Here is a 22,522-nt window from a genome sequence, read left to right as displayed (position 1 = left end):
CCAAGTTTTCTACCAAGAGGTATGTTTAGTCAGGCATAATTAGGCATACATTTGATTTGACACATGGACTGATTATAAAGAGGGACAAAGTGACAGCTCTCCAACAGTGAAGCAAAACATCTCGATGGCCCCTGGTGGCTGGCTATGGCAGTCATTCCCAGAAACCAAGTCATGACCCCTCCATAGGTCGCAGAAGATTTTATTTGGGATGCCTAATTAACCAGCAGATTTCCTCCACAGTCATTGATTTAATTGTTTTTATCTGCAGTACAACTTTGAATAACACAAGGGAGCTTGTTTGTACATCCAGTGCTTCATTTGTAAATCAGGAGGTTTTAGACGACAGATGGGGTGTTGCTCCATCTAGAAGAATTCATGGAACGCATCAAAAATCCACAGTGCCTGGAGGACTGGAGCTCAGATGACGCACAAAACTCACAGCTTCAGGCACCACTGCGTGACCTGGCCACTCTCTCTTTTTGGATCAGATTAAAAGTTAATCAAAATTAGACAAACAAGAGGTTTAAAATGTACTTCAACAGGAAGACGGATGTAGAGGAAGTTATTTAAGTGTATTCAAGAGATTTGAATTTCAACATCAATGCATGTTTTCAGTAACACATGCATAAAAAGAGGTTGTGATTTATCAAACTACTACTTTTATTTTTTTTAAAAAAGGCTGATGTGGTGTGGAAGTGGCCGTAAAAAAGACCAGGAATGTTAATTCTCTCTTCTCAAGATTATGAGGATCGTGAATTAGGTCGCGATGGGTTTATAACCAGGATGTTTTGGCTTCATTTTTGCTCTGTGGGTGGAAGTGGAGATGTGTCATCCATTTTTATATACAGTCACTGATTGGAAATGTTGTGCCAAATGTTGTTCAATGAATTCATTTGGGTGAAGTTTGAGCATGCTTCTGTGCCACACATGCATTGACATGCATCCATGGGTGTGCTGATGTATGCACATGATCACACAAACACAAACACACAAACACGGTTGCTGTTCCTCCAACCTGCTTGGTTATAGAGCAGACATCACCGCCCATCACCATCACTGGTCCAGACCTGCACCACAAAAGACAGGAAGGGCCCAACCCAGCGGCCCCGTGGTCTGGTCAGAAACCCACAGGTGAGTGAGACAAACAGGCAGAAGGAAAGAAAGGCCACACTGTACCTTAATACTGACCTTCAGGCTCTGAGCTGTGGACAGAAGAGCGCTGCTGCTCGTCCAAAAGACTCTCAGAGCTCAGCGAGGCTTCGGAGTCCAAGTTCTCCTGGTCTGAACCAGGTTGCTCCATCTCTGGCAGCCGGCACGCCAGATCCTCTCTACGGAGAAACAGATGACAATGACGTCAGAGGAATGAGAGACTGGAGGAGGACCCTACATCATAATACAGAAAGCATCCTTACTTCTCCTGTTTGATGGACTTGATGCGTTCCACCAAGTTCTTCTCAGCCTCTGTGTCTGAGTCCAGAGGTTCGTTCTCGGGGACCACACTCAGATCAGAACCGACCTTCTCGTGCACCTGCAAAAGAGGTACGCGTTTTACAAACTCATAAGATAATTACACAATAAACATGAAGGGCCACAAAAGACACTATTTTGACCCAAATCGGAAATGGATTTGAGATTTTGTTAGTGAAGAAAAGAGAGGAGGCTGGACGGTTCATGCATCTGCACATCATCTGTGAAACTGTGAAAAAAGAAATGCTTTGATACAAAAGAAACTAGTAACCACATCAACATCCACCCTTCAAAACAATAACAGAGTGAGGGGTTAACAAATGCAAACAGCTAGAATAAATGTTACGACACACATCACCACAATCCAGAAACATCGAACAAGTCAATGACAAATATAACATGACTGTCACAGACATGTGGTCTTTTTTCAATAAAAAACAGGAAGATATGGGAATAACACAAAGAAAAAGTTCATAACACACTACTATCTTCAATGTCAGCAAACACAAGTATTATTACTACACCAACCCAGTACCATCTTGTCCTCTCATAAAAAAGAACAAGAATAACGGCAAACAGCAACATGCAAACTACAACCAGTTAGTAAGGAGGAGTAAAAGGCAAGACGGATGAATAAAAAAACAGCCAGAGTGTCACCCACATCTAACATGCCATGCACAGGCGCTTCTACATGGCACCTTACTACACACTACAGCTATTAGATCTACTGTACTAGGAGAACTCAGGGATACATACCACCACTCCTTTGTAAGGAGCTGAGAACCTGAGAGGTAAATGCCAGTAGCGCTACAGAGAGACAAGGAACATTGGCCATGTTACCCATGTAACCTCAGAACAACATCTGACACTGAGGTTACCGTAAAGCTTTAATGTGTGTATAATATAATAAAATATTATTTAAAGTGACTTTTTAAATCCAGGCATGAGGCTGAGCAACGATCACAAACTTGATGTTGTTGCCATTGTATGAAGTGCCAAAAAGCGATCCAGAGCGAGGCAGCACTTTGTTTCTCACCGTGTTCTGTCTCTTGAGTTTGAGCTGGTTAACGGCCAGAGCTTCGGCGTACTCCAACTGCTCAATCTCATCCATCTTCTCGTTGTAGAGTCTGATCTGCTCGTTGATGATCATCTCTACACACCTAGAGGCGAAGGAAAGTGTCAAACAGGATGTGTGCAGATCAAGGTTATTACGTTTAACTAAACTAAAAACTCAAAACCATTTTAGTTAACAGAAATGCGTTACGTGGTTGTCTTGGCAACGTCCTTCATGCTGAGCAGTGGGTCGGCGCTGTCCGGACAGCGCAGGACACACGGGGCAAAAACTATAGCCAATGAGTTAGGTGACATGCGGTTGTGAGCCTCATCTTTACACACCCTGCAAGAGAATTCAGGGGATATAAACGTGTACTTCAGCTGCACGTACATATAATCCATGTTGTGACTTCAGTGTTGCATTTACTCATGTGTCGAAACAGGTAACAGAGAAGGTCACGAGGAGAGAATCCCTACCTGACCAGGTGGAAAACAAGCCTCTCCAATGTGTTGTAGTTTGCTGTAGGAAGCTCTTCCAGCACCTTGTATACAGCATGAAGCTGCTCCTGCTTCTCTGGCAGCTCTATGAAGGGGAGAAAAAAAGCACAAGTCATGAATAAAACTATAAATAAATAAATGCTCTGCATATATCAGTTCTTGTAATGATTAAAAAAATGGATTTTACTTTGACTGACATTTTTACTAATTTGTAAGGTGTACAGAGACTCTTTGGGTCATGTGAACTTAAATAAACTAAGCTGAACTTGACTTATAAAGGTTTTTCACCTGACATGTCATACATCTTACATCATGTACAGTCCTGTCAGTGGATGGTAGGGAAACAGTAAAAAGAAAGTACCAGCACAGAGATTGTCTATTGTAAAACACTGCCCCCTGGTGGGGAATATCCTCCTCACCCACTGCATGCAGAAAGTCATTGTAATGTGTGAAGGTCATGAGCGGATCTGGTAGCTCCCTCAACCACTGTTTAACCAGGCCCGTCACTGTGTGGATGGGATAGTCTTCGAGGTGGACCAGGTGGGGGTCTAAACACAAAGAGAAAAAAAAAAAAAAAAATCACTAAAGGAGCCATTACAGAGTTTTTAAATGTGTCATTAAATGTCACAGATGGGGTCTAACCGGTCTCTAGACGCTGGTGCAGCTCTTTCATGCGGTTGGCAGAGCCAGACTTGCGGTAGATGCCCTCAGTGTAGAGGCCATGCATCTCCACGTGCTCCAGCATCATCTCCAGCACCATGGGCACCGGGTTCTTATCACTGACCAGATGACACACTCGCACTCCAAAGTGCTGACCAGCAAACTCCTCATCACTCTGTGGATTCAGACAGATGGCGGTGGTCAGTAAAATGTCTACTTATCCAGTCAACACATCTACAACATCTGTAAATATCACACATATCTTTTTTTTTACTTAACTATAAGCAGGTGGAGCCCTGCTGTTTTTAGAATTTACATAGTGTTGAGACTTTCGTGATATTCTTAAGGAACACTTAAAAAAATTAATGAAATATAAACAGACAGCTAAGGTCCTGCTCTGTCAAACACTGTTCCACTAGCTTTATTCGCTCATTATAATTTGTTGTGAAGGGTATTTTTCTGCATACTGCTGCTAAATGCTAAATACCTTTGTCCATGTTCAGCCCCCAGCTACAGCACCCATCAGGCTTTGGAATTGCTTCTCTGGCCGTTTATTCTAAGCAGCTAATTTTTTCCAGTACTGTTATTGTTAGTAATTTATCTCAGAATGCAGATACAATAAGTATAGAAAGTGTTATCTTTCAGAGAGGAAACAAGGCTAGTTTAAAGTAGGACATCTCTTTAAACTATACGGTAAAAAGCCAAGCCCCACTCCAAGCTCTCATAAATCATAAGCACATCATAAATCTAGGCCGGTAACTTCTAAAAATAAAAACACACCTTTTTGGCACAGAAGGTGGAGCAGTCAGTGACTATTTTGCAGAGGCACTTCTTGTGACACACCATTTTACAATCTGCAAAACAAGATGAAAATAAACAACACACAACCATGTATGGTTTGGTGCAGATATATTCTTAAAATATGAAAAAAGAAGAAAATTATATAAACAACATAAAAGAAGGGACCCATTTTTTTGAGGTTTTAACTCACAGCTGCACATGTAGGCCTTCTCCATTCCCCAGATGTAAGAACTACACTGGTCACATGACTGCATAATGTTGACCTGATAGTTGACGAAACTGTGATCCAGAGGGCTCTCCATCTAAAAAGACAGTCACTCAATTAGAAATCACTGAAGAAATAGCAAAATAGATTCAACCAACAAAGGTAAAAAAAAAAAAAAGTAAATATAAACTTTTCACTCTTACACTTTTGTCTTTTTTCCTCCTCTTCTTCCTCGCTTTAGCAGGCTGAAAAACACACAGAAAGCGTAAGCATGGATACATTATGTTTTTGAATATATCTGGACTAAGATCATTATTATCAGACTGAATGATAATGATAATTACCTTTGCAGGCTCAGCCTCCTCCTTCTTCATCTCTCCTCTGATGAAGCCGTCCAGCACTGACTGGAAGAGGTTGACCACAAGTTGGACTTCTCCTTTCTGCTTGTCATCTGCCAGGTGCATCACTTTGTTCTGGTAGCTTGTCATCAGACCTTTGTAGCCGATGGTGGGTTTCTGGTAAATTTCCGAGGACAGAAGAGAAAATGAGGACGAGGAGAGGGTGGTGAGGAAGACCTTTTATCGATATTTATGATTATGTGTGTTATGTTACTGCAGGGAACTTACTTGAACAGAATACATGGCTTTGATATTCTCTCTGAACTGCATGGTAGCTGTAACAAAGATGGCCTCTGTGGCTGACAGCGACTTCCCTCTGGAGCGGAAATCATTGACCTGTAAGAGGAACACAAACGAAACATAATATTATTGGGGGTCATTAAGATCATTAAGATAATAACTTCATTCAATTCAATTCAATAAGTGAACATCTGGCTGCCTTTCACTCACCTGGTTGCCTAGAAATTCATCGAGGTGCCGCAACTCATTGGCGTTGGTGATTTCCCGATCCAGTGAGGCGTTCCACTGCTCTGACACCCGTGTGGCTCGACTGATCTTGATGGTGGGGTTGCGGCCCAAACCTTTACTGGCACGATCCCCCTGAGGCTGTGAAAGAGGCCGAGACGGGTGTGCAGAAGCTGGAGCTGAAGTGGAGAGACAATGTTTTCATATTTATCATCACAAAGTAGGATCTATTTCAGAAGGAGAACATTTTAACAAGTGACACGTGGAGAACGACTGTAAATCCTTCAGTCAAACCTCTAATGCAAAATATACAGTATGCATAAGTCCCACGTAGGAAACAAAACCCAGGGTAAAGTTATTCTTTTGGCACAGAGCTTGATCCTGCACGGGTCACTATTTTCTCAGAAAGCAAACAGCAGAATCAGTTCAGGCCTGAGAATAGCAGCGTTAAAAAAACACCTGTGTTTTCTTTGCATTTATCTGTGAAGTGATAAAAGTGGACTGTAGCAGTCCAGCAGCTGTGGTGCAATTTGTGTTGGGTGATAAAATGTCATTGACCTCAATATTTGATCTCAAAATAACCACAAAAATGATTTTTGATGATGAAATATAATCTGTTTGGTAGTTTTTAACAACACTCTCATGTTTTACAAATCAAATGAAATAAGTTAATCCCTTTACTCCAGTCAATCCTATAAATCTTCGAGAGGACAAACTGAACAGTCCCGTTTGTTTTATTTACCTTCCCCTCCTGTTGGCCTCTCATTGAGAATCTGAGCAAGTGTCAACTCTCCGTTGTCTGGAGTCTGGGCCTCCTTGTGTGGCCGTTTTTTCAAAATCTTGCTGAAGAAACCACTGGGCCTGCAGGACACAGACACACACGAAGGATATTCACAAAGCTTGTTAAGTAAAACTGTTGCATGACTCTAGAATGACTCATAGTGGTGGACTGATCATGTCATGCTGGATACAGGGACAAAATTTTTCGTGGGACAGATTCATTTCTAACAGCGGATTAAGGTTTGTCTCGAACTCTTATTCAGATGTCTGTTTGTAACTTCCGTTTTGTTTCTTGGCAACAGGCAAAACAGACAACTGAAACAAAAAAATGACATTTTTAAAAAATCCTGTCAAAACTTAGTCTGGTTTTCAAGTGCCATATATTCAAGCTGCTCCAGGAGCGTCACCATACCAACAAAACAAATTGAAAACAAAGCAATAATCCATCTGATTCCTACTCTGATAAAACTCTGGCCAAGTGACTGAGCAGTACATTTTTGTAATAAAAACCCATCCAGGGGAAATTCAGCTATCAGGAATTTCCGGCTGTGAACGTGCAACACCACACAAGGAGCTGAGGATAGTTTGATTACACAAGGCAAAGAGTTTCCCATGAACACTCTGACTCAAGCAAATGAAACTGAGGCTGATGTACTAAGAAGGAGATTGTCCTTGTCTCAGCATTGATCACAGGACGGAATGCATCTTTGGCCTACTGGTCACACTGTCCAGTGTGTGACATATCTCAATCATCGTCTTTCAAACTAATACATGGACCAAAATGCTTTTCGCTTCATTTAGTCATGAGTGTAATCATCTAATGACCAGTCCAGTGCAGGGCAGTACCTATCTGGTGTGGACGGGATAGAGTGTGTTGAGTCTCCGTGACCAGAACCATCTTGGTGTTTTCTTCGGATGGAGCTTCCCTTTGAGCCATCAGCAAGGCTTTCTGAGGGTGAAATCAGCTGCAGAACAGAGAACAAAATTTCCAGGTGATGAAGTATTGACAGAGCAACTGTATAGGTAGAAAAGTTTTTTTTTTTTTTTTTTTACCAATGTAAATGTTAACTGTTTAGATTTGAACATCTCTGAACTAAAACAACAGATCAACAGTTAAAATACCTCTCTGGCTGAAATTGCACCAGCACCTTCGGAACCTGGAGACAAACTGTCAACTGATGAGGTGGCCATTTCACTCCTGCAGATAAACAGAATAAAAATTAGAATTGGGATGCATATCAATTTCAGTAAAGACGCTTGTGTTTCAGTGCAAGGGAGTTTCCTAACCACATAATCAAGCCCACATCTTGTGTTAATTTCTCATACTTAAAAAGAACCAAAGAAGTTTAAAACATTTGTTAGAGACAAAACATGAGGGTAGATCTGAGAACGTGACCAAAACAGAAGACGTACAGCGTTTTTTTCCTCCTGTCTTCCCTGTTGTGAGGTGGAGGAGGGCTGGTTCCCTCAGACAAATCTCCATCACTCCTCCTCCCCTTCCACTTCTCTGGCTTCTCCTTAATCGCTCCAGGACGGCGATGCAGGTTCACTGCTCCTGCACCCTCTCCTAGACCGTTCCTCTCAGGCACAGAGTCAGCAGGCTGCAGGGGTAATGTAGATGGACGAATAGGACCAGCAGAAGGAGGAGATGTTTTCGCCTCCTTCTTCCCTCCTTTGTCTTCCTTCATTTTCCAGGCCACAAAGGTGTACTGGTCCAGCTCCTTGCTGTCTGCCCGCTCTTTTAGCTTTGAGGTCTCCTGACTTTTGCTTTTCGGTGGAGATGTTTCCTCCTTGCTGATGGCTGAGGAGGAGGAGGAGGACGAGGCTCGTTCAGTCTCTCTCTGGTTGTGCTCCAGCCCTCTTCGTCTCCTCTGCTCCCTCTTTTCCTGACTCCTGGATGACGGGCCCCTGTTAACAGCTGAAGTTCGTACTTTATTTTGTTGAGCGTTTGCAGGTGTGGAGGTATCACTGGGAGGCTGTTGACCTGACACTTCGCCTAGAGATGAGGGTGTAAGTGCACTGGAGGGGCCCTCATCTGAGGGCAGAGCAGGTTTTGAATCAGACTCTCCTAGTGTTTGGTTCTCCAAATCCTCTTTCTCATCCTCCTCCTCCTCTTCTTCTTCTTTCTCATCCAGCTGGGGTCCAGCCTCAGCCATGGTACCATTGGCTTCCAAATCCGATTCCCTATTCTCCTGCTCTTCATTCTTGGCCTGTTCCTCCTCTGTATGTGCGCTTGTATTAACCTCTTCATCCTCTCCTCCTCTCTCCTCCTCTCTCTCCTGGACAGAGAAGTTGTCATCCAGTGTCTCCTCTGTGACCAGCTCTATATCTGGATCCTCTCTTGTTTGAGGCTCACTCTCCAGTCTTTTTTCTGCTTCCTGCACTTGTTTGGCAGCCTCTTCTTCCTCTACTCTCCTCTTTGCATCCTCCTCTTCTGCTTTTCTCTTTGCTTCCTCTTCTTCTTCTTCAATCCTCCTTCTTTCTTCCTCCTCCTCTGCTCTTCTCCTTGCCTCTTCTTCTTCTTCCCGCCTCTTTCTTTCTTCTTCCTCTGCTCTCTTCCGAGCCTCTTTTTCCTCCTCCTCCTTTCTCTGTTTCTCCTCACGCAGGGAATGGCACCTGTTGTACACAAGATATGAAATTTTTAACGCCTTTTTATGACTTGATCTAGACAGTAAATTTTAGTGTTTCTGTGTTGTTACCTTCTACGTGCTGAGTGTCCTCTGACCAGGGCTTGTATCTTGGTCGCACCCTGTCTTTTGCGTTGGTTCTCTAGTCTTTGTCTGTGCCCTCTCCACACAGCCTGGATCAGAGTGGCTGCCCGTCTTCTTTGCTCCTCTTTGCAGTACCTGCGCCATGAACGCTAAACAGACGGACAAGGAGAAAGATTATACTATAATTCTGACCTGAATGTTGAAATGAGAACATAACACGCAAAGGTAATACACTGAAACAACAGCCCCAAAAATAACTGCAGAGTCTGTGTTTACCTGAATCAAGACGGCTGCCTGTCTCATGTCCAGAAACTCTTTCCTCTGCAGGCGAGCTCTGAACCAGCGCTGAAGGAAGATGATCTTACGCATTACATCTTTGTGCAGAGTGTCCTGCAGCTTCTGTCGCTCTAGCTCCTTCAAGAACACCTGAACATAAACAAAACACCAGAATTTACAAGAACGGAAGGGAATAGGAAAAAAGACAAACATGACACAAGGTCAACAATGTGTAGCGAAGAAATAAAGCTCAGGAGCAATGACAATAGTTTAGTGGTGCACCTTAGTTTTTCCTATCTGGTATGTGGTGGGGTCCAGGCCCATCTTATTCCCAAGCAGCTCTGAGATGTCCACTTTGAAGGCGGTGGTGTTCTTTGGCAGCAAAACCCTGAACTGCTCTACGAACTCCTGCAGGGACAAGACAACAAAGATGATTCAACTTAAGAAATGAGCAGGCTGTAGATATGAAATGGTTAAAACCACTGTCCAGTATTTAATGGCAGGATTAACTTTACAGTACCTGGAATGTGTACTTGGCTCCATAGCCTGACCTCCTGATGCGAACAGTTTCTAGCATTCCTGTGTATCGCAACTGCTGAACCACTAAGGCCTCATCCAAATACATCTCCTTCTGCTCATGTACAAGGACACAAGAGGTACATTCAGTTATACTCTTACCATTTAGAGAACCAATCAATGAAACAATGCTCTTCATTAGCATAATAAAGAATTATGTCCAAGGTGTTCTATATTATTGATTAGGGTAGCAAACTGTGTGACAACTGTCATTAGACAGATTTTATATTGAACTTAAAACCATCTCCTTTGAAGTCCCATAATCTGCAGCAGAGTAAAGATTTGTTTAACAGAGGAATAAGATATATGACTACACTGCATCAATTTACACACAAAATGTCTCTTTTATAAGGTGGAATAAAGTTCATGAAACAGTCCAGGGGTATGAAAAGATACTAAAGAACAAATCACACATGACATTTAAAATAACAGAGTCTTACCTTCTCAGCGTTGGAGCGGATACAGCGAATGAAGAAAGGCTCCGCTCTGTTCAGAGTCTCCAAGAGTTTGGTCAGAGATGTCTGCAGAAATCAAAGAAAAGGGGTTTACTCAAGATTCAGGATGTGTTTGGCTTGTTTGTGTGTGTGATGTGTAAACTGTTATCAGTGATGTTACCTGAAACTGGGCACTAATGCTGGGGGGCTTTTTCTTCTTGTGCAGGTGGAGCAAAGACTTGGTAGTGCGATCGTGCAGCGTCAGGCTCACAATGAACTTAAGGGATCGAGAATCCAGCAAACTCTGCACAGAGAGAAGACAATAAAATGTATCTCCTAATTGTACAGAAAAATGATGTCAAACTAATTCAATACAATCAGTGCAGGTGTTTATATGACTTAAACTCTAAGCTTGAGGTCTTTCCTCAGTTTTACCTTGGGGATGACCTGCCTCTGTTTGGTGCTCTTCTGTTTTCTGTGGGAAAGAAAAAGATGCAGGGTGAGTAACTGAAGTGTTAATGTTCGTGGCAGGTGGATGGAGCAAGTAGTTGATGGAATGTGTGAAGGTGGGTTAGTACGGACGTCATGACTTCTTCATGCGCTGTCAATCAGTGATGAAATCAAGTGTTGCACCTGGAAGGGAGGATGTATGATGGGCAAAGACACGCATAAATGAGTGAGAGAGTTAAAATGACAGGGAGGGGGAGGAGGCGGGAGTTTGCTGCAGGAGATGGGATGTAACTACACAGTCAGAAGACTCAACATACACAGACAGACATGCTCTTTTGCCAGCATCACAGCATAAAAGGACTCTAAATGTATACTCAGACTCTCTCTTGCTGTAGAACTTTCTGTAAATTCCTAACATGCCGCTGGGACATATTTTGAAGAGATGCTCCAGAAGACCTCACATGCCGGCAGTCTTCTGACGGTGCTCATGCAGCTAAACGTGTTTAAGGTATTTCAGCTTTAGCCTTCAAGAAAACTAGAGAGTATCTACATTCTCAGCTAATAATGTAATGTCTGCTAATGAAGCAAAAGTGTGTTTGGTGTTTTTCATTAGATGGTAATGATCCAATGAAGAAAGTGGCTATATGTAAATGTGACAACAATCTGTGGCTGAACGTGTCTGGTCAGTTAGAAGAAGGTTGAATTTATTCTTGGAAAAAAAGCTTCATGGGAGAATGTTCTGGTGGAGCCAAACTAGACTGGACTGATCTTGAGAAAAGCCAACACCAGGTCTGTCTGCAGACTCACTGGAGGACGTGTCGAGGGAAGCGGAGGCGTCCCCAGGACTGCAGCAGCTTGCGAGGGTCTTCACCATCCAACTGCAAGTTCTTAATGGAGCTGATGATCTCTGCATGCATGTCTCTAATCATACCGAACACACATACACACACAGTGAGGAGAGGGAAGGAGTGGGGGAATAAGGGGTGGGGGGAAAACCGACAAAAGGAGGAAGGAAAAGGGAAAGAAAAAAAAAACAAAAAACGTGAAGCTGGGCGTGATTGAACGCCACTGTTACCGCCACCTTTGAAGAAAATGCACCACTGCGGTTACCCAAGAAAAGCACACAGGCTGCAGGATGGCTGGGGGTCCGATATCAAGCGGAACTTCATGCACTGCTCATCCGTGAAAAATAACCCACAAAATGTATCTTCCACTGTTCATTTTTGTTTGCACGAAAACCACAAGACACGCTAGACCACCCAACCATGCTGCCATACCACCTTTTGAGAAGAGAAACACACACACACACAAAGACACATAGAGGGCTGTTTTCACAACCATATCCCTGCCACTGTGGTAGTTAACATGCAGAGCTGAGCTGACGTTCAGCGTGGTTGGCCGTCTGTTTCCATGCTGGGTTGTTACTGGCTGTGCGGCTGTAAGTTGTTACTGGTGAGGCTGTTGGATTCCTTTCATTGGGTCTGGTGTTACACTGGACAGACACTGGTCTGGTGGGGTTAATATGGGAACTTGCCTGTGTCCCCGAGCTAGTCCATGCAATATTTCTCTATACTTACCATGATTAGGCATGAAAACAGAGGTCAGGCAGTAAAGGAATGGATGGACAACATGAGTCACAGTGAATCTGACCTACACCTCAATGTTTACAGGTCTGCTGGGGGCTGGATGATTTAATAATCGTAATAATGTGCTTAGGAGTTCAACTCAGTTTAAGTCCTGGTCTGTAAAAAAACCTACCCAGTAATTTTAGATCTGAAAGCAGGAGGTGTAAGATCAAGATTCAGATGGCCCAACAATGCAGAAGTATTCCTCATGGTTTGGTTTGATTCTGAGAAAGCTCCCATTTATTTTTGTCTATATTACTCGGGGCGTCTGGACGTGTATGAATACCTGTGCGCTTCCACGGCTCCACAGTTGATGTGAGTACTCCAAGTGGCTAATCAGAGTAAGCCAGCACAAACACCTTCCTGTGCTCTATAGCAAGAATAATAAATGTGAGGAAGGAGAGATTATCGCAGCTCCAGAAAGAGAGGGGGATTACAGTGAGGGAATGCAAGGTAAAGGGCAACTTTGTTGTACTGTTGCTGCGCTGAACTTCCTCTGCAACTCTCATATTTAAAGAAGCAGTCATTACAGTTAACCATTACCATTAACAAGGTCCTTTGACGAAACCGAGTTGATACACTGGTTTGGATTCAAACAGCTAAAAGAGATTCAGATGTTTTTCTTAGATGGGAGCAGACTCGGAAAATAGAGCAAACCGATATCTATTGCCCAAAACAAAACACATTTCCTTCCTGCTTGGCCTCATGTATTCATTCCTTCATCCTGTCCACCAAATTCACTTACTTCTTACTCTCATAGCTAGCAAAGATGTCTTCAAAGGCCTCAAGAGGGCGCTCCTCTGAGTGATCAAAGTAGAAATCGAGCATAGACGCTCGTCTGTGGAGGGGAGAGGAGAGAACCGCACACACTGGGGTCACCAAAGGTGGAGAGGATATGGGTAACTGAGATGTGATTAAGGAGGATTCATATGTCAGGGTGTCATCACAAAGTTGTGTTTTCGTATGGATTCAGTTTAGATACAACAGCTGAACAGAGTTGAAGTGTCTGACATTGTCCTTCCTCATCTTATCCAGCACCACAGGACGCGTGGACGTCCACAGTTCACCATTTTAAACATTTCCTCCACCCTAAACGATGAGCTTGGGACAGGAAACATGATGCTGCATAGTTTGTGAGTGGACGAACGGTTGCAACATCATATGAGCTGTGAATTATATAGATCTAACTTTGAGCAGTCTGTCTGTGTTTAATAAAAGAAAAGTTAGTGTCCACCAACTGTCTGTGTCCAAGTCCACCGGTGCTGACAGACAGATTCCTCCAGAGGAAATAGACCCAATAATTAGAAAACCAGTCCAAATACAACGAAGACCAAGTCAGACATATTTCATCGTTTCATACTGAATATGTATATCACTTACTTGTACATTCTGTCTATTGGGGCATTGGATCTCTTCAGTTCTCCCAAAGGAGTTCTGGAGGCTGGACGGACAACGCCTAAAAAAACAAAAACAAAACCATAAACACAATTAATACACATTTAAAACTTGCAAAACAATGAGTTAATCATAAGTAGGCCCTCAAGTAGAACAAAGGTTGATCAGATTCACATGACCGCAGCAATTTTTGCTGTTTTGATATTTGCCTAAATTTCATTTAACTAAATGTAATCTTGTTAATCCACATAAAAAAGCTCCTACGTCAGTGGACTACGTCTGAGAGCACACAAATAGTCTAGAGGATTGAGAATTGCACGGAAAATGAAAAAATCTCATAAAGCCCAACGTTTCTCCATTCGTCTGTGTGCTGACCTGAAAGGCTAATTACAGAGCATAGAAACTGCAGGCCTCTGAAGTAGTGGCACAAGCTGCACAAGTGGGGTAAATGCACAATACTAAAAAAATATATATGCAATGATCGATCAACTGATAAAGAAATTCATAGAAATACCAATATCAGTCTTTGTTTAGCCCTTGCAATTGAACCTTCAATTTACACTGAAAATGTACCTGAAGTTTTGGCAGCCCAGGCACGGCCAGCTTCATTAAAGGCAGCAAGGCCTCTGATGGTGGCGCGCAGGATGCCCCATCGAAACATGGCCACTGGGTCCATGCCAATTAGCTGCCTCACATAAGCACGGTCACTACTCCGCAACAACGCCACGATGTCTGGACGCATGTGGTCTGTGTTCTTCTCCCGGAAATCCTTGTGAGGTTGAATATACCAAGAACATTACAAAGTGAACAATCAGCGCATCTTCAAGTGTCGATTCCAATCCCAATAGCTTTTGTTAACTGATGACCTCACTGTCCATCATCCTTACCTTGATTTGATATTTGACTTTCCCAGCAAAGTGTCGAATTACAAAGGCAGGCTCCATGACTGCTGTGGGGACAAAGTATTTGTTCCCCTGGTGCTGCTGCTTGAATTTGGCTAATAATGTCTCATCTGTGGCGTGGGGAAAGCTGGAGAACAGGCACAGATTGAAGGAAATAGGAAAGAAAGATGATATGAAAAAAAGAGGAGGTTAATGGGCTGTTACTGTATCCTAAATTTAAATTTTATTCACAACGATAAGTATATGAATGAATTGTCTGTAACTGTTCTTACTTGCTCTCCTCATCCAGCAGGTAGAGTAGGCCAGTGGGTTTCTTGCTGATGAGGTGGATACAACCCACGTTGTCCGTGTAGTCGATGTTGTGCCAGGTGATTCCCTCTGCTTGGTATTCCTCCTGGAAGAGGCAAGACAGAACATTTTGGAGAATCAGCTCATTAGTGAAATCAATTCATCAAGCAATTCCCCTATTGAACATTTTACCTAACAATTTAACAAACTGGTCTCAAATGCATTTATAGAAATACTCAAAAACATCCAGCACAGATGAAGTTATTGTTTTTATTTTGTATACTTAAAAGACAAAAGTCACGATTGACTAAATACTTTCAGTTTCTATTCTAACTTTAAATTTCACCTTTATTTGTCACCTAGAATTCAAGGGGATAAGATAAACCAGAATGCAGCTTCCCCTTCCTTTTACAGATGAGGAAATGCTTGGGTGAGTCATCATTTAAGCAGTCATTATTATAAACAGAGCTGAGAACGTAGTTCCAAGTTTGAGTCATGGGGAGCAAGTCATTCCATGGTGTCTTATTCAGTGTGACACATAAAAAGATTTAGTGGGTGAGGCGATCAAGCCTGACCACTCACCTGCTCCAGATTGAAGATGTGATGGTTGAAATAATACTGCAGCTGCTCATTTGCATAGTTGATACAGAACTGCTCGAAGCTGTTGGTTTCAAAGTCCTCAAACCCAAAAATGTCCAGGACACCAATGGACAAGCACTGGAAAATAAGAGCATGGACAAAAAACAAACAATTATAATCAGAAAAATAGCAATACTTGTTGCATTTAATGATGTAGATTTGTGCTGTTGTGTGTTTGCTTGAGTTTGTCTCTCACTGGGATAGATTCCTCCATATCTTTCTTGTTAAGCAGTGCGTGATTGATGCGTAGGACAATCCAGTCAAACAAGGCGCTGTACAGAGATTTGGCCATGGAGTCTCTTGCTGTGATGGCCTGATGAGAGAAAGATGGGATGACGCACACAGTATTTCAAGGAAAACTCAGTAAACACAACAGAAGGGGAAGAAAAGGTGACAACCTTACAATTTAAGGTTGACAGAAGCCAACGTAAATGAGGGCTCAAACTGATTTAAAAAAAAGAAAAAGAAGAAGGGTGGGGAGTGAATAAAAAGTTGAACATAACACACTGACAGGAAGAAGAGATCTGCTGTAGGTGTGGTATCAATAAAAAGCAGAAAGTAACAAAGAAGAAGCAGACTAACAACAAGGCCACGGACGAGGGTGCAGTTGGACACTATTATAGTAATGAGAGGTTACAGAGACACCTACCTCAGAGTGGCTGTAAGGGAGGATCAGCTTGTCATTGACCGTCACCGTTTTCCTCTTCGTCAGCGCCTCAACCAGCAGCTCTTCTTTGACCTGAAAAGGAACCCACACAGGTTAATGCTGACAGTCACACACACTATGAAGCATGAAGGCACATGAAAACAAACACATCTGTTACCTTTAACAAGTCAGAGAGTGTAGCCAGGACCTCTGGTGGTCCCACATCCAAACCCTCGTCTCGGCCTGTAGACTTCCTCCTGTAGGTCACGTTGCCCAGATACAAGATGGCCGAAAGCACAGAGAAGATCCTGCAATGCAGTCACAGTAATGATGTAAACTGAAAGTCAACAGCAACAATGCAGCCTTAAAACAAATGCGTGAACAGTGTTACCCATGCTGTTCTTTAATCTCATCTGTTAATGCTAAATAACTAATAAACTAAAGACTACATAAATTACTTACTGTTTCTTGGTGGCGGGAAGGAAGCCAACCATCTCCATTGCCTGCTGCAGCCTTTCGAAGTCATGCCGCAGGTCCTCCTCATCTTCTATCTTAAAGTTTTGCTACATGGAACGACAAGACAGTTATAAGAAACAAATGTTTAAAGATGAGAAAAGCACAGCAAAATGGTCACACAAACAGGTGAAGAACAGATGTGAATGAACTGAAGGGTGACAAAGAAAGTGAGAGAGAGAACAAAGACTGCTTCATTAATATGCAGCACACATGTGTGCAGTAAGCTGGGAGTGTATACAGCAGCTTATTCAGAAGCTTGACAGGCTTCATGAATGCAGGGTCCAGTCACACTGAGCTACAGTGTTACCTTAAAGGTCAAATCACACACATGGGGGCTGTTAGTATTAAAGCGACAGACTATAAACTGCTGGAGGGGCAGCAGTATACCTGCTTGAGGTAGAAGTATTCTTCAGGTGGCAGCAACTTGAACTCCTTCCTCTCCTCCTCTGAAGCTCCCAACAGCAGGTAGTAAAACACGTGGTAGTTCCTGGAAAAACAGCACACTCTGTCCTAAAAGCATGTTCTCCACAACAAGTTATTAATGCAAGAACGTTTTGTGCTATTGAATAAAGATTTATTAATTATTCTGTGCATTCATCCATGATTTGTTTGTTTTCTTGTCTGGTGAATAGTTATTAATGGACATGAGCTTTTGTTAATGGTCACAAATAGGGGTTTAAGCCATAAACCCATGTAAGAGTCAACATATTTTAAAAAGCTAACAGAAAGAAGACAATATCTGGAGCTCAGTGATGCTCCTATCAGTTTTCCATTCCTGTTATCAATGGGCAGGTAGGTAGACGGGCAGATTAAAAGCACAGGGGAGTAATGAGTTTCCACACTTATCACTAAGAAACAATGACATCATACAGTAGTCACTCCTTGACTAGACAGGGAACACGCACTGTCAACAGCAACTGTAGGCTAGGTGATAAACACCAGCCTGAAGGTTACACGTGTAGGCTTTTTAATAGAAAATGACAACAGTTTCATAAACTCGCTGGGAGAATCTGGAAAGGAAGTGTGACAGAGTAACGCTCTTCACACCCAAAACAGCTACAGTGTGTTTTGTACAAGGCATCATCTGCTTCAGCTGAGCTCTCAGTGGCAGATTGTAATTTATCACACTAAGCCCCCTGAGTGTGTATCTTTATCTTTACTCTTTCTACTTTTAGATTTGTACAGATAAAGACTTGTGTAGTTACAAAATAGCCGCCCTGTGTCAAATACCACTTCATGGCTAAAGTTTCACTGTATTTACAAATCAAGAGGGAAACTATTCACATGAAAGTCATTTTTTTCATTGGTTTCACTGATGTAACAGTTAAAACTATACATAATCAAAGGGCTCCTGACACACTCATTAGTAATATATACAGTGAGACTGCAAATCAAACAATAGTGTGGGTACTTTTCAGTTTCTAGATATTCGTATGCACATTAGTCACACAAGTAGCAGCAGACTAACAGTCTGACTCTCACAGTGAGTAACAAAGACTTGCATGATGTGAAGGAAGATCAGGGGAGTGATGATTTCTCTCATTTTTTTTAAAGCAACAGCTAATTCTTAACTCACAAAAACACTTGTCACATTAAAATTAGGCACAACCAGACTATATTACATTGAGCTGCAACCTTCAAGTGTAAGTCCTATCAAATGTCAACATTGTAGCATAAGCCAATTCCAAAAAGTTGGGGTGATGAGTAAAACACATACATTTGCAAATCTTCAATTGAAAACAGTACAAATACTTATATTGTATGTAATGTTTTATCTCATCATCATCAGCTATTTGATTTTCGTAAATATATGCCTATTCCGAATTTGATACCAGAAACATGTTTAAAGTAAGTCTGGACAGGATCAATGCCAGACTGGGAGAGTTGTGGATAGAATAATAAACACTGTTTAGAATAGAGATCAACTGATAAATGAGTTTTTGAAAACAATATGCATCTGCAGTAACAAATTAAATCTTGTCAAAATTCAGAATAACAGGTGATACAAGTACAATTTTCAGGTGATTCACAAGCAAAGATGGACCAAGTTCACTACTTTGTGAAACACATGATTGTATAAAGAATATTACTGTAAATGGAATGGTAACACTTCATAAAACCATTGTCAGCAAACACAGTTTCCAGTCTAAAGTATGTTTTACCCATCAGCATACCAACTTTTGTGGATACATCAATCCACTTTGATGTCAGTGGGTAACATCCTTCAGCTCACTAGGGGCACAGAGCTAATACTAGTATTAGCATGCTGTATCTACATGGTCAAGCATGTAGGGGCTAGTATCTAAAGCTAGAGATTCTGGATTACAAAATCCATGTATATAGGTGAGTAAGTGTTTGGCCAGATGGATGTAAAGTCAAAATCTGAAGTCTGAAGCCCTCAACTGAACTTCATATCCAAACATTCTCATGTTTGCACAGAGGGCCCCATGAAGGTCAGTGGGGGTGAAGGGTTAAGACCCTTCCTGTCTCTACTCACCTCTCGTTCTTTTCTCTGGAGACCAGACGTGACTTCTCCAGGAGATACTTCTCCACCACCGCCCTGGAGATAGGGGAGGGGGGAAGAAGAGGACAAGAAAAAGGTGGAGGAAGAAGAAAAACAATGAGGATGAATCACTTAACACCAAAGGTCACTCAGCTCTTTGTGTGTGTGTGTGTGTGTGTGTGTGCGTGCGTGCGTGTGTGTGTGCGTGTTTTCTGGTCATTTGTGAAAGTGGCTGGTAATAAAAAATGGGGGAAGGGGGAGTGAGGACAGATGGTTGGAAGAATCAAAGAGTAAACAAAGCACTCAGTTGGTTTGTCGCACATCACTCAAGCCAAATAGCAAAATACACACACACGCCAATGTCTATTTATTGTATTGTGTTGTATTATTATGGTATGGCCGGACACAGGAGACCTGAAGGCTACTGCAGGAATAGAAGTATGCTTTTCAGACCTCTGTAGTCATGAGATATGCAACTGTTAAACCAGTGGTATTTCTGCACTACTCCAGGCCAAGGCCATAAAGTTGTCTAAATCAGACTTTATAAGTCAGAGTTGTTTTTTTCTATAGCCAGGCAAAAACAACACTGACGCCAGTCCTCATGACACACTAAGAATAGAGCTGTGCTGTGAGAAACATAGCTGCGTCAATCTGCTAAAACTGCAGCCACGACTATAGACAGATTAACTGGGATCAAGTTCATACATCTTATGAAATCATCTGTTAGTCTGAGTTTTGTTTTCCCTCTCTCTTTTTTCCTCAAAATACTCTACACTGCACGTTCTTTGCGAGAAGTTCACTTTTTAGATATTCTAAAGATGTTGTCGTGTGATTTGTTGTACATGTCATGGCCACAGATACAGCCATAAATATCATTTAACCTCACTTGAAGCATGTTCAAGATGTTTTTGACAGGAAAGCAGCGGATGTGTCCTGAGTAACTGACAAAATTTCACAGGCCATTAGGGCTGTCCGGTGAACAAGGTCGAACCAGATACAGGCATTCTGTACAGGTGTTGATGTCAATGACTTTAAAACATGTATGGATATTGAAATTTATTGCTTGATGCTTCTCCAAAAAAATCTTAAGCTTATGTCCCCCAAAGGCATCGACTGTAAACTCCTTGCGAATGTCCAATATTTCACATGATTGTACAGGACGAGGTGATTTGTTTCTGAAACCCGTTTCACACCTGAACCCATTCCAGTAAATAAAGCATTGGACATCGGCTCTCATGATATACTGTATACATTTTACATCAAAAGAAAGAAGAAAAAAAGAAGAAAATACTGTATTATACTGTATTAGTGTCATTAAAATATATATAAAAATATCAAAACATTTAGTATTTTAATTTTTGTAACATTATATCTGTGCATCAACAACAACAACTTATTTTACCACCTCTACTGCTACTAATTTTAATTCACTGAGATGGTTACTATACCATGAAAATCTCAAACCATTGCAACCCTTTATATATGTTTATGTAAGGTGATCTAATTCACAACAGTACATGTCTGCAGGAATGTTGACAGGAGCCTTTTTTTCAAAAAGTAAAGAAGCATCCACTGGCATGCTGGCTATACAGTAAATCTGTCAGCATATTCCAGAGAAGTATGAAAAGTCTCACATCACATACATACCGTACAGAGACCTAAAACTGATTACATGCTCATGTTCAGACACACCACCTCCTCTTTACACCCCTTTTAAAGTATGTGTTCCTTATCGTTCTGCATTGTGTCATTCAGAGCCCAGTGAGGATGGATTAGCCAGACAGAGACCCAGAGAGAGAGAGAGAGAGACAGAGACAGAGAGGGCATAAAAATATCCCGTCTGTCAGTTAGTCAGTCTGCTCAGAAAGCAGAGCAGAGCGGAACAGCAGCCTTCCTTTTGTTAATCTTTTCTATTGACTGTCTGAATGGCTGCTACTGGAGATTGAGAGATAGACAGGCAGCCTTTGTTCAGTCTACAGAGCAGAGCTGTTGACTCCAACACTTAACTGGAGTGAAGCAGAAGACTACGTTACACAAACTAAGCAAAATATTTTGGTTCACTAACATTCATTTCATGCTTAAGTAGGTTCACTTTGCAGCACAGAAGCATCAGTCAGCTAAAATCAGCTCTCCTGATTGGATTACAGACCTTTCTCAGGGTAACCCATACTGTGGAGCATGATGGCACCTGGTGCCATTAGGGGATAATCAGGTTGGGGAGGCCCATTGATGGTGGAGCTAAGCAGCTGTCACAGCTGGCCTTGACATGTTTCAAATCACAATATATATCTATTACAAGACTTTTGCATAACACCAGCATTAGAAATCTCATCCTATTAGTTTCCACTTGGGATACTGTACTGAATGATCTTCTGCAGCACTTCAGCTTTTGTCTTCTCCACAATCATATCATCACATGTTGTCTTATTGTTTTAGGACACTGTTTTAAGCAGCTGTTTCCCCCCTCCTGATGAGGAAATGAGGAAGTGACATGGCTAACCATACTTTGAAGCAGCGCCTAACCAGAGTCTGACTGCTGAGAAAAAGGAAGGACATGCTAGTGGTTGAAAGTTTCAGTCCGTGCATGCACACACGTGCACACGCATGCACGTACACACACAGAGCTCAGAAAAGGATCCACATGACCAGTCATAAAAGAGCAAAGAGGAAGGTACTGGGCTTAGACGATGCTGATGGGGATATATAACTCAAAAACAATAGTTGCAATGCCCCTTTATGGTGTTGTAGTGCAGACAAAGTCACATGACTTGACTTTGTGTGAAGTCTTCCTGAAAGTGCTTGGTTGTAAACGAACAAAACAAACACATAAACAAAAACAAATCACACATGCACCCGCTGTTAATTACGTACCCTCTGACCACTCCACTCTCCAGATAATTAACCTGGATGAATTTACCAAAGCGGCTGGAGTTGTTGTTGTGTGCTGTCTTGGCGTTCCCAAAGGCCTGGCAGGGATGACAGGAGAGGACAGAAAGACAGGGTAAGTTAAAAGGGCATGAGGCTAAAAATACATGGTGCATTGTGGTCATGTTTCTACTCAATTCATATTAATCTTTTCCTGTATTACTGTATTTGTGTATAGAAAGCATGTTAATTACAATGTAAATACTGTAAAAGTTTCAAATGTCAATCCACAGAGAAATGCAAACAGCCTGTATTTCTGTGCCTTCAAACAATCAGGTCTTCCTGTAAAGTTGTGATGTCACAACTATA

At 42.0% G+C, this 22,522-nt stretch overlaps 1 protein-coding gene across 9 annotated transcripts in view; it reads right to left on the bottom strand.

The window, feature by feature from the left end:
- Positions 1-22,522, bottom strand: part of LOC119028146 (unconventional myosin-IXb) — a 60,321-nt gene that overhangs the window by 1,979 nt on the left and 35,820 nt on the right. The window contains exons 5-44 of one of the 9 annotated variants that reach the window (XR_005077620.1): positions 22,160-22,254; positions 19,283-19,345; positions 17,173-17,272; positions 16,732-16,832; positions 16,448-16,577; positions 16,273-16,362; positions 15,820-15,936; positions 15,567-15,701; positions 14,969-15,090; positions 14,682-14,823; positions 14,368-14,563; positions 13,780-13,855; positions 13,145-13,237; positions 11,582-11,695; positions 10,760-10,799; positions 10,506-10,628; positions 10,331-10,411; positions 9,835-9,945; positions 9,597-9,722; positions 9,315-9,464; positions 9,027-9,187; positions 7,741-8,943; positions 7,450-7,525; positions 7,174-7,292; positions 6,290-6,408; positions 5,533-5,726; positions 5,311-5,418; positions 5,029-5,199; positions 4,888-4,929; positions 4,670-4,781; positions 4,459-4,532; positions 3,661-3,853; positions 3,438-3,566; positions 2,998-3,103; positions 2,732-2,863; positions 2,504-2,627; positions 2,224-2,274; positions 1,413-1,528; positions 1,177-1,328; positions 1,016-1,067 (exon numbers count right to left, since the gene is read on the bottom strand). Coding sequence is in view for 8 of the 9 variants with exons in the window: in XM_037113732.1 (XP_036969627.1) it covers positions 1,054-1,067; positions 1,189-1,328; positions 1,413-1,528; positions 2,224-2,274; positions 2,504-2,627; positions 2,732-2,863; positions 2,998-3,103; positions 3,438-3,566; positions 3,661-3,853; positions 4,459-4,532; positions 4,670-4,781; positions 4,888-4,929; positions 5,029-5,199; positions 5,311-5,418; positions 5,533-5,726; positions 6,290-6,408; positions 7,174-7,292; positions 7,450-7,525; positions 7,741-8,943; positions 9,027-9,187; positions 9,315-9,464; positions 9,597-9,722; positions 9,835-9,945; positions 10,331-10,411; positions 10,506-10,628; positions 10,760-10,799; positions 11,582-11,695; positions 13,145-13,237; positions 13,780-13,855; positions 14,368-14,563; positions 14,682-14,823; positions 14,969-15,090; positions 15,567-15,701; positions 15,820-15,936; positions 16,273-16,362; positions 16,448-16,577; positions 16,732-16,832; positions 17,173-17,272; positions 19,283-19,345; positions 22,160-22,254 (5,589 nt within the window). In the remaining variant the exon portion in view is untranslated. The remainder of the gene's footprint in view (positions 1-1,015; positions 1,068-1,176; positions 1,329-1,412; positions 1,529-2,223; positions 2,275-2,503; positions 2,628-2,731; positions 2,864-2,997; positions 3,104-3,437; positions 3,567-3,660; positions 3,854-4,458; positions 4,533-4,669; positions 4,782-4,887; positions 4,930-5,028; positions 5,200-5,310; positions 5,419-5,532; positions 5,727-6,289; positions 6,409-7,173; positions 7,293-7,449; positions 7,526-7,740; positions 8,944-9,026; positions 9,188-9,314; positions 9,465-9,596; positions 9,723-9,834; positions 9,946-10,330; positions 10,412-10,505; positions 10,629-10,759; positions 10,800-11,581; positions 11,696-13,144; positions 13,238-13,779; positions 13,856-14,367; positions 14,564-14,681; positions 14,824-14,968; positions 15,091-15,566; positions 15,702-15,819; positions 15,937-16,272; positions 16,363-16,447; positions 16,578-16,731; positions 16,833-17,172; positions 17,273-19,282; positions 19,346-22,159; positions 22,255-22,522) is intronic. The other 8 variants (XM_037113732.1, XM_037113733.1, XM_037113726.1 and 5 more) reach the window with 8 other exon arrangements.

This window comes from Acanthopagrus latus, chromosome 11, assembly GCF_904848185.1.
Source record: "Acanthopagrus latus isolate v.2019 chromosome 11, fAcaLat1.1, whole genome shotgun sequence".
Classification (NCBI taxonomy): domain Eukaryota; kingdom Metazoa; phylum Chordata; class Actinopteri; order Spariformes; family Sparidae; genus Acanthopagrus; species Acanthopagrus latus.
This window is presented reverse-complemented; position numbering and strand designations above follow the sequence as displayed.